The 11,755-nt window shown below is 45.2% G+C and overlaps 1 protein-coding gene across 1 annotated transcript; it reads right to left on the bottom strand.

The window, feature by feature from the left end:
* Nucleotides 1-743: 743 nt before the first annotated feature.
* GPRIN2 (G protein regulated inducer of neurite outgrowth 2) lies at nucleotides 744-7,657 on the bottom strand. Its single transcript, XM_026672718.2, has 2 exons — nucleotides 7,163-7,657; nucleotides 744-2,943 (listed from the first exon to the last, which is right to left on the bottom strand). The coding sequence occupies exon 2, from the start codon at nucleotides 2,927-2,929 to the stop codon at nucleotides 1,223-1,225; it is 1,707 nt and encodes a 568-aa protein (XP_026528503.2). The 5' UTR covers nucleotides 2,930-2,943; nucleotides 7,163-7,657; the 3' UTR covers nucleotides 744-1,222.
* Between the last annotated feature and the right edge of the window lie 4,098 nt (nucleotides 7,658-11,755).

Here is an 11,755-nt window from a genome sequence, read left to right on the forward strand (position 1 = left end):
TGACAGAGAACAAAATCTAGGCCACCACAATCAATGTAGAAATATACACGCATCAACAGCAGGAGGAGGTTCTAATAACCATAGAGAGGAGGTTGTGATATACTCAAGCAGTCGTCAGTCATTCACTTAACTAATAAAAGAGGTTCAGTTTTTCCCAAAGATCGAACACAAAAGGAAACTACAGTGTTTTTGATTCAGAGAAGGAGGAATAATGTGTTATTCCTCCTTTCTTGGCGCAGAATTCCTTGCTACTCAAGATGACAAAGTGCAGGTAGAAAAAGAGAAGGCAATCATATTCTGCATGAATTTTTAGCCGCCTGGTCTGCTTCTGAAGGCAAACGTTTTTCTTCTTCTTCTTTTTTTTATGTTGTATAATCACATCCTATTTAAAAGCCAAGTTCACACTGCATACACCACAGACATGATACAATAAGAAGTATGCAAAGACTCAGACAACTAATCCAGACAGAAGAAGGGCATTTCAGTTCTCCCAGAAAATCAGAAATGAAGGAAGCTACCCCAAGAGGTGGCAGGAATAGAAATCCTTACAAAGCTGAGGAAAAGCAGAATGCTCTCCCCCATCAAATGCACCAAGATTATTCCACGAGTAACGTTTCGGTCCTGTCTGCAGGGTGAAATGAAGAGTATGCTTCCTCTGGCGTTCCTAGGGCTTCTCCGTTGTCCTTTGAGAAAGCGTCCCGAATGGGTAGAGGAGGTTCCCGTGGCAGCCAGCTCTGTGGCAAGAGGACATCCTGGGTTGCGCAGGAGAAACAGTGGGTCTCTGGGGGCCTCCAGGTAAAGGGAGCCCCAGTGGGGTGGCAGGCAGAAAGACCTCATAGTGCAGCAACGGAGGAGGTAGGAGGAGCCAAGAAGGACGGCCGTGTGGCCTCTCCTTCCCTGCCAGTGTTGCAGGAGGAATATCAGTCCATTTAGGGTCTCAAGAGGAGGCTGACCACCAGCAGGCCCCCCCCCACCTCTCTCGCCCTTTCTCAGAGAGGAGAGGAGGAGCAGGGTGGGTGGGTGGTGCAGACGATGATTGCCTCAAGAAAGGCTGCAGAGCGGGAGGTGGCGATGGCTCCTTCCCCCTCTTTCTTTGGAGGCCTGTCCTGTACAAGGAGGGCATCAAGTGGCCTCCCTGGAGCTTCCCTTTTGGGGCACCCTTGGCCCACATGAAGAACCGATGTCTGTTGGCAGCTTGGGAATGATGGTCTTTGGGTAGAGTTCACTCCACCGCCATGTTGGATCGTGCGCAGCAGGCCGGGTTCCTCAGGCAGTGCATGACCATGCCGAAGGAGAGCCGCTTCTCCCCTTTGGCGGGCTGCTTCTCAGTGGCCTTTGCGCAGAGCTCCTCCGGCTCCGATTGGAACTGCTCTATCTGGATCTCCAGGTGCTTCTGGATGGCCAGCCCAAGCTCCTCGGGGTCAACCGCTGCCCCGTAGACTTCCCAGGTCATCCCTTCCTCGTCCCACCTGACCTCCCGCATGGGAGACTTCTCGCCCTCAGCTTCTGGCTTCAGGCTCACCTCTGGGAAGACATGGGGCTGGCCTTCTGCCAGAAGGGATGGGCTGGTGGCCACGGACCTGCATTCCTTTCCTGCAAACGTCTGCACCTCTGCGTCTCTGTGGCCCAGCGGAGGCCAGAATCCCTGGTTGAGGTCACTCCTAGAGGTCATGGTCCACGTGTCTTTGGTCTTCATGACCGTCTGCACCCCGTCTTGGTGGCTGTTCCAGACCACGTACATGGTCTTCGTCTCCTCCTGAGCCTGGCTTGCTCGCCCATAAGGCTGAGGATGCAGCCCCCGCTCCCCATGGGCCCCACAGCATCCCAGGAGGGGCTTGGCTTCCACACTTGACCTGTTCAGAGAGGAGGTTTCAGCAGCAAGCAAAGATGAACAACACTCAGGGTTGGCTTGTTCTTTGTCCAGGTCGTTCCCTGGGCATACCGGCCTGGGGGCAAACTGGAGAGAAGGTATTGGTAAGGAATGGCAGTAGGCAGGAACGGTGCCTTCTTCCTTGGTGGAAGATGCGTGGCTTCTACTGCAGGGTGGACGAGGAAAACCATTAGGAATGGTCACCATTTCAGGTGGGCAGGTGCCAGCTGAAAAGCTGCTGCGTCCTATTCCGCTGTAGGCATGCGTTGTCCTGTTGGAGAGACTGGCAGGACTCAGAGCAAGAACACTGGGGTGATATGCTCCAGAGTCTGTGAAAATAGCAACATGGTGTGACGTAGGCCCTTGGTGAAAGACATTAGCAGGTACAGTATTATTGTCTCTTGACAAACTTGGAAACGGCTTTCTGTGGCTTTGCCAATCTGGGCTGTTTTCACGAGGCTCCGCTCCATATCTCAGTCCTGCGATCATCAGTCTGTCCGCCAAAGCAAAGTTACTACTGTGTGAACATACTGCCGGGGATGTGGCACTTGACTCCATGTGGAAGGCGGGACTTGGTGGCTTGCAGCTACAGGTGAGGTCGGGGAGGCTTCTCCGGACTGCAACTCCCGGACCCTCCGTTGTCCACTGATGTTGGAGGTTTGCACCAGAGGCTGGAGTTAACTTCTCAACAGGGCTTCCCTGGAGGTGTGCTCTGGGATACACCCTCCCTTCTTCAGGGTCTGTTGGGGACTGGTCAACACTGAAGAAGTGGCTGCTGTTTCTGATGTGATGTTGTGCATTGTCTTGTGGAGAGAAGCTGCTGAGAATTCTTCCAGTGGTGGTCCCCTTCTCCTGGCCTTGGCCAACAGAACCACTGAGGCTTTTTGGGAGGTCCCGTCTGTGGTCCTGGCTTTCTTCAAAACTTCCTTGCCTGGAGCCTTCTAGATTTGTGGAGCTCTTTGGCAGAGGGTGGCAGTTGACACTCAGATTATTCAGGTAGAGGCAGTTCAAGGTTTCCGCCAGGGAGCAGTTGTGGAGCTGATGGTCTTTGTTTGCCATAGTTGGTGGCAGTGCTGAAGGAAGAGGAAAAGACAAGATTAGCAGTCAGCTTAGATGCTAGAGAGCTCGGTTCGAGTTGGGCAATGGATTCCTCTCCTTCCTTGCATTGTACAACATCAAACACCTGAACTACGGTTTTCAGAGCACGAGGTATTTGAAGAGCATTTAAACCAATGGTGCTTTCAAAGCAGTGTTTACTGGGCTCTTTCCTGCAGCTGGAGTCTCCTGGGGCTTCCTTTATTTGAGGAGTTGAATGCATTTCTAAGTTTATGAAGTCTAAAGAGAAAACACTGTAAAAACTGTAGGTCTCAAAGGCCAAACTAGATGAAGGTCTATAAAGAGAAGAGCTTCAAAAAGAGGAGGGTCTTGTGTACTGCACCCAAGATAGATTAGAGATAGATAGATAGATAGATAGATAGATAGATAGATAGATAGATAGATAGATACCCATAATGATAGATAGATAGATAGATAGATAGATAGATAGATAGATGATAGATAGATAGATAGATGATGATAGATAGATAGATAGATGATAGATATAGATAGATGATGATAGATAGATAGATAGATAGATAGATGATAGATAGATGATAGATAGATAGATAGATGAGATAGATAGATAGATAGATAGATAGATAGGCAGGCAGGCAGGCAGGCAGGCAGGCAGGCAGGCAGGCAATAGGATGGATAGATGATGGATGGATAGATAGATAGATGTAGGTAGGGAGAGAGAGAAAAAGAAAAGATGGCAGACAGAAGATAGAATGATTGATGGTGAAATATAGGTTTTTCTTACCCTCCTTAGTCCTTAGAGGAGAAATGTAAGTCTTAGAAAGCAGAGCACGGATAATATGTGTCCCAAAGGTGTTTTTCTTGGATGAGAAGCTAAACATTTTCAAGGAAAAACCCAAGAAAGTCCAGTTGCTTTTGGAAAAAGCACCTTTGGGACCTGGGTGATTGTGAATCCCCATAGAAATTAACAACATCTGCAACAACACAAAGGGAACAAAGGAGCTAGAACTGCATGGCAGAGAGTTAATACTCTACATTAATGACCTCTGTGATCATATTAAAAGCAACTGCATTCTTTTTGCTGATGATGTAAAGCTATTCAGCACCACCGACAATACTGCTACCCTTCAAAAAGACCTCGACTATGTATCAGAATGGTCAAGCAAATGGCAACTTCAAATCTCAACAAATAAATGCTCTGTCTTACATATTGGCAACAAAAATCAGAAAATATAATACAAGCTGAATAGTCAAGACCTTGTTGATGATCCAAACTCTATCAAGGACCTTGGAGTACTCCACTCTAATGATCTAAGTGCTAGAGCCCACTGTAACTACATAGCCAAAAAGGCATTAAGAGTTGTTAACCTAATCCTGTGTAGCTTTTTCTCCAGCAATATCACACTACTAACTAAAGCATTCAAAACATTTGCTAGATCAATACTTGAATACAGCTCATCGGTCTGGAACCCGCATTACGTATCTGATATTAATACAGTTGAGAAAGTCCAGAAATATTTCACAAGAAGAGTTCTCCACTCCTCTACTCGTTGCAGAATACCTTATGCCACCAGACTTGAAATTCTAGACCTAGAAAACCTAGAACTATGCCGCCTTCGGTCTGATCTAAGTATAGTACATAAAATTATACATTGCAATGTCCTACCTGTCAATGACTGACTACTTCAGCTTCAACCACAACAATACAAGAGCACACAATAGATACAAACTCAAGGTAAACCGCACTAAACTTGATTGCAGGAAATATGACTTCAGCAACAGAGTGGTCAATGTCTGGAATACTCTACCTGACTGTGGTTTCTTCCCAAACCCCCAAAAACTTTAACCTTAGACTGTCTACTATTGACCCCACCCCTTTTCTAAGAGGGGGCGTGCATAAGCGCACCAACGTGCCCACCGTCCCTGTCTTATTGTTTCTTTTTATTTTTCTTATATGTATCCATCTCATGTATTCATAACTATGTTTATAGTTATACCCGTTATCTTATAATCGCTTGACAAATAAATAAAATAAAATAAATAAATAAATAAACGTTTCATGAACTTGCTCTCTGCTCTCCAAGCTGTTACTAGAAGAACAGCAGGGCAAATTTAAAAGCTGGCTCACCAACAACAGGGCAATTCCTTAAGGAGTACATTACAAGAACCTCTGGAGAACAGGGAAGCTGTGTGTGTTTGCCATGGTGCCTTACATTTAGAGTGTTTTGTCTTTCTATCAGTTTCCAGAGTTTATGGTTGAATAATTGAGCCTGCCTTCTTCCCCTCCCGTCCCCTCTCCTCTTCCTCCATCCCTTAACCTATCTTCCTTCCTTCCCTTCCTCCTTCCTTCCCTCCATTACTTACTTACATTACTTACTCACTTGCTTATTCTCCCTATAGTCTGAGCAGCAATACATTCTATTAAGTTCTTAAAGTTTAACAACTACATTTATCTGCCTTGCATGAAATCCAGCAACAGCTATTAATGGTTTGAGAGTCATGTCCTCTTTTAAATCCAGCCTTTTTAATCTCTTCTGGAAATTAATTACCACCAAAAAAAGTCCTGGAATTAAAAAAGAAAAAAAAAAGAAACAGAAATGCACACACAAAAATGAAAACATCCCTTTGAAAAGATGGCTATTAATCCCCTCTATCTTGACTTTGTTTCTGAAAACTTGCACACACACACACACACACACACACAAGGGCCAGCAAGTTCCAGGCACAGGTATTCCCCAGTATTCTCTTAGAATCTCAAGACACCAGATAAAGACAATCAACTTGGTCTCCAAGCAAAGGAAGACGCCATTCCTGAATATGCCTGCTGTTTGATTCTACATGTTCTTGCTTACGTCTTCTTTAATTTTTGACATGTTCTAGAAAATCCCCAGTTCTGCATAAACGAGACACGAAATTCAGTGAAGAAATTTCCCATGTTCTGTTTTTCAAAAACCTCCCTTATACGTTGTTAAAACCTGTCACAATACCTAGCATTCAAAATCATTGTGTGCTCCTTTCCTTTTTTAATTTCATTCTGCACAAATGACATGATACTTTATTTATCTCAGTCCTGAGCTTTCCATTTTCTACAGGAGTAATCCTATGGTTTATAACTGCAGCAACTACTATTAATATTATTATAATCCCTTTTTGCACATTATTTTATCTCTTCAGGCAGATATGTTCCATCTGCAGATTCATATTTAATGCCACCATTGAACAGGCCCAGTTAAAAGGAAAGGAATACAAACTCTGTTCAATAAAGATACATATTTTTCTTGGTGGAGGAAAAAAGAAGTGACCTCACACGAGTCAGTCAATAGAACCGTCTAATTTTCTGATGTTTCAAATCTGCCAGAGTTGTTTAATTTGACCAACTTTAAATTAATAATCTCTTGTGTACTTCCATAAAAATGTTTTTACCTGCTAGGGTTTCATCTCAGCTAAGAAAAGACCCACCTCTCATTTTTTATGGATATAACTAAGGATGAATAGAAAGCCTAAGTAGCTGGCTTTCTTTCAGATAATTACAGAACTGAGTTACACTGCAGCATGTCATGCTCAATAGATCAGTCACTGAAGAAGAGGATGTGATAGACAGTGAAATAGCAATAAAATTATTTTGCTTCCTCCCTGTATTTCAGTGGAGAACAGAGACAGGAAACTCAAACGTCAATACGGGATGCAGAGACCAGTTCTAGAAGTCACCAACTCAGAACCTGTTAGAACCTGTTTCCTATCTTAATCTGGACTAAGCGGAGAGTAGAGCAAATACGACAAGTGTACCTTCACTTTCCCTTCAAACAACCATCAAGTTATTTTTCTATCCCATCAGCTGGAAGGACCGGACGTGTTTTATACAATGCAGCCTGAGCAAACGCTTTCTTAAAAATCCTCCAGGAGCAGGGAGGGACTGGGGGAGGTGGGAACCACAGGAGAATGAAACACACGTTCAGAGTGACTGATCTGAGTGTATTTCTTAGCAACTGACTGGATTTCTTTTGGAACAATTCTCTTTCTTTCTCTAGAATAAAACCTGGATAATTGCTTCGGTTGTTTTATCAGGTTCCCTGTCTCCACCCCTCCTGGTTCTGCCTCTGCTGCTTTGCTAATTTTACCGAATCCCCTGTGTTGCTTGCCCAAAGAGCGGCGGCTTCTAACCTAAGGTTTCTGTCAATGGTAAGGGGAGAATGAAAGATATTCTGCAAAGATACTTACCTTCCTTCCACGCCCTGCGATTTCACGTCCAGATCAGAGAAAGGGTTTTCTGAAAGGATGCTCAGGACTGAGGGAGAAAACCTGGACGGCCTCAGGAGAGTTTCTAACTTCCCTTGGGATCTTTTCTTTGGGGAATGAAGCTGAGGAAAGCAACCAAACAAGATCAGAGGAGAGGGCGTGGTCCTCCTCCCCTGGCCAGTGATAGGGAAGACCCCATACCCTCTACCCCACTCCCCACCCACCCCACTTTGACAGATAGCGAGGGAACAAAATGGAGACTGAGATAATCCTGTGTTTCATCAGATTAGAGCAAGAAGGGGAGGAGAGAGGGAGAAAAGAGGAAGGGGGACCTTGAAAGCTAAGGGGATAAAGCTGTGGATGCAGCCAGACAAACCCTCCCCCCCCAAAATCTGGGGCAACCAGCCAGGCAGCCAAAGAATTTGGGAATAAAGAAGACCCTCCGGCTGGACTGGACGGGGGAGAGTTTGGGGCTCTCCACACTGAGGAGCAGTTCCCCAAGGGAGTTGAAGGAGCTGCCGCCTGCTGATCAGATGCTCCTGGGATCCTTGCCCTTCTTTTCCAGCAGATGTTTATTTCACTCAGTCTCCATTTCTTTTCAAACAAAATCACTTATTTAAATAAACCAAGTGCTCTGATAATCCAAGGTATTTTTCAAGATCTTTAAATCTGCTCTGTGATTTTAGTCTTTTATTCCAGCTTCCCAGAGTCTCTTTTATAAAATGTTTTTTCCCCCCCCCCCACTCAGTCTCCATTTCTTTCAAAACAAGGTCCATTGTTTAATTGAGCCAATTCTAGCATTTACGCATTACTCTGATAGTCTAAGGTATTTTCCAAATGATACAAGTGTACTCTGTAGTTTTGATCTTTTATTCTCACTTCGTAGCGTCTCTTTTATAAAATGCCTTTCTTATTTCCGCCTCTGGTAAGTATAAGGCAACGAACAGTTAAAGATCACAGCCACCAAATATCAAATATTTCAAAAGAAATCCAAAGTTGTAGGAGTATGTGCTTTGTTTTCCAATCATTAGTAGATGGCACTCTCCTCCCAAATTTTCATGCTGCCTGTTTTCAGCAGATATTCATTGCAATCAAGGTCCATTTCTTACAAAGCAGAGTCAATGATTTAAATGAGCCAGTTCCAGCATTTACTCCATATTCTAATAGTCCAAGTGATTTTTCCAAGTGCTTTAACTCAGCTCTGTAATTTTAGTCTTCTATTTGGTTTCCCAGAGTTTCTTTTATAAAATGTCTTTCTTATTTCCACCTCTAGGAAGTGTGAGGCACTTAACATAGTTAAAAGTCACAGTCCTCCATGGCAGGGGTCCCCAACCACCGGTCCGCGGACCGGTACCAGTCCGTGGAACAAGTCCTACCGGGCGCTGGTTTGCTGGCGCCGCCATCTTGTTTTGATGAAAAAGTGCTTCCGGTGAGCTTTTCCGGGTAGAAAGCTCACTGGAAGCACTTTTCATCAAAACAAGATGGCGGCGCCGCGCTTTGAGCTTTTCCGGGTAGAAAGCCATTTCTCCCGGAAAAGCTCACGAGCGCTGGCGCCGCCATCTTGTTTTGATGAAAAGTGCTCGGTGAGCTCACCGGAAGCACTTTTTCATCAAAACAAGATGGCGGCGCCAGCTGATGCTGGTACCGGGCCGCACCATAAAAAGGTTGGGGATATCGGGCGCGCATAAAAAGGTTGGGGATCACTGCTCCATGGGATATCAAATTCCTTTACCTCCAGCAGTCGCTTTTCCTTTCGTCAGTAGATGGCCCTCTTCGACTTGCTTTTCAACAAAAATCTGCTTGTTTTCAAAGCCTAAGCAATACTCTTTTTAGAGTGTCTTATCACAGATTTTTTAATTCCTTGGTGTTAATTTTTAAGTAAAAGAAGAATCATCTCACCCAGGAACACTCTCTATTCACTGCTCTCTTCACTCCTGCACTGTCTTAGGTGTTCTGACTGCCCCTGGTTTGATGGCAGCCATGTTGACTGACTGCCGCTGCTCCTCATCTTCGGATGAGGGGTTTTTTCCAAGTCAGGGAGGAGAGATGTGGGCCTCCTCAACCTGCAAGGTTCCCCCCTTACTTCACCACCCCTACATGCTGGCCATGTCCTGACAGGGAGAGCTTGAAGCGGAGACGCAGAGCTTGGGGTCCTGTTGCCCCCAACAGCACCAGAAGCACAGCCAGAAGCCTCTGAACTCATATTGATCTGGGATTTATAAGATGCGATGTGGTGAATCTCTGTAGCTCGAAGAACTTGATGAACTCATGCACGTGTGTAGCAGGTGGTAGCATGGCCAATGATTCTTGCACAAGAATCATCGAAGCCTGGCACCCCACAAGCCCTTCCAACAGCTGGCACATTGACCTACAACCAGCCTACAAACCCCTCAGAGTTCAAATCAACCACACAGCCAACCAGAGACAGCGCCAACCCTCAACCAACCCCCACAACCAGCACTTCACCTCCCAATGACCCTCACCTGAAATGACCTCCCCATCACAAGACCCTGACTTCACACACCCACACCTAGGCTCATCACAAGATCTACTGACCACACAAAGGCTTTATAAGCAGAAGGACAGTGACATCCCCTCAACTCCGCTGAAGATGTTACCTAGCCTGAAATAAAATGCTCAGAAACCAACCCACAACCTCGGAGAACCAACCTCTACCCTCATTTAAAAAATGGTTATAACATATAGGTCTATTTCATCAAATTGTCTATCTCTGTCATCTATCTCTGTCATCTCTGTCTCCAGCACTGTGTCTCAATCATCTCTGGCTCTATCACCTTGGCTCCAAAGTCTCTGGCTCTGTCGCCTTGGCTCTGTCATCTCCGGTTCCCTCATCCATGGCTCTATCCTTTATGGCTCCATCATCTCTGTCTCTATCATCTCCATCTTTTTACAGTAGGTGACAGTAAGCTAAGCAAGAGAACTGGGCAGCTTTTCTGTCTGGCCTGGGTACAGAGATCTGGAGTCATTAATGAGAAAAGAATCCATTCGGCGTTGGAAATGGCTTAGCTTTTCCTGAGTTTGGGGGAAGCCCTGCGACCTGCACGCTACTTAGTTTTTTCCCGTGGCTCAACATTTTGCACTCTCTTTTCCTTCAGCTGAATCAGATGCCATGAAATTGTCTACTTTGTTCCTTGCCACCCTCTCCCGCAAGTTATGCTTGTGGATTTGGGAGTGTTACCTTTTGTGTTAGCATCTCCATTAAAAATGGAGAAGGAAAAGTTTCTGGTTTATCCAAGAATCTGGGAAGGAAAATATGCTTAAAGCAATCAGCTGGAGAAAACATAAAACAATCAGCTGCAGAAAACATCGGATCTCTGCAGCTCCATGGGTGAAGGCAGAGGTGGGCTTCTGCCAGTTTGCAATGGTTTCGGCAAACCGGTAGTTAAGATTCCGCACAGTTTGGTGACCCGGCAAATCCCACCACTGGCTGGCCCTGTCCCCACTTATTTTTTGGCCTGTTTTCTAAAACGGCCCCAAAACAGGCCAAAAAATAGGAAGGGGTGGGGCCAGCCAGTGGTGGGATTAGCCCCAACCAGCTGAATCCTACCTCTGCTTTACCTCTCCCCTCTGGGGATTGTGCAATGAAGGGGCTTTTGTGTCTCTTGCTATCTCAATGGCAGTGGGTTAATCCTATTGTGTCCTAAAATTCACATCCTGTCTTTAATCCCATCTCCTTGGGGCTGAAGGTGTTTCGTTTGTGGATAGATTGGCCTGGATTTCTTAATGGGCACAAAATCTCCCTCTCTATAAAGATTTCGGGCATCCACTGGGGGCTGTTTTACTATGTAGAAAACTGGGGCTGCTTTCTGCCTTTAAGAACACGTTTCTCCATTTCTCCTTTGAGGAAATATAATATTCTGCCTCTTAATATACCTCAAAATATTTCATTCTCTAGGAGGGGGGGACTTCCCACAGTAGACATCTGTATCTTCAAATATTATGTCCAAAGGATGATTATTTGAGCCTGGTTATTTGTGACTTGAGTTTTCACTCATCTGATTGATTGTCTCAATGATCTATTTGTTGGTTGTCTTGGCTATTCCTGGTATCCCTCCCCCTGCCCCCCCAACTTAGGAGCAGAGGACTCCACTATTGGCAGGTTAAACTGTAGCGCATATACATGTCGCACACTTGCTTTGCCTCTAAAGTCATCCATTTACGGAGCCTCTCCAATGAAACTTCCTCAAAGGCCAGAATTTGGCCTGATATCGCTACTTGCTGATCCACAGTAGGTAAAGCTTAAGAAGGTTTATGGTTTCCAGAAAGACGGGTCCTAAAGGGCATTTTGAAAAATGATCTTTCCTCCATGCGCCAGGTGAGGAAGGGGAAGTGTAGGAAGAGGAGAAGGATAGAAGGGGAAGGAAAAGGAGAATATGATGATATGAAGAAATTATTTTTTAAAAAAAAATCAGCCCCAAATGATCTTTCCTCCATGCGCCAGGTGAGGAGCAGGAAGGGAAGGGGAAGGGAAGTGTAGGGAGAGGAGAAGGATAGAAGGGGAAGGAAAAGGAGAATATGATGATATGAAGAAATTATTAAAAAAAAAAAATCAGC

Source organism: Notechis scutatus, chromosome 4 (assembly GCF_049901735.1).
Source record: "Notechis scutatus isolate UNSWTSFEM ecotype Mainland chromosome 4, rNotScu1.2, whole genome shotgun sequence".
Classification (NCBI taxonomy): domain Eukaryota; kingdom Metazoa; phylum Chordata; class Lepidosauria; order Squamata; family Elapidae; genus Notechis; species Notechis scutatus.

Coding starts and splice junctions, on each gene's coding strand:
- GPRIN2 (XM_026672718.2), bottom strand. CDS start 2,929: ATGGCAAACAAAGACCATCAGCTCCACAACTGCTCCCTGGCGGAAACC.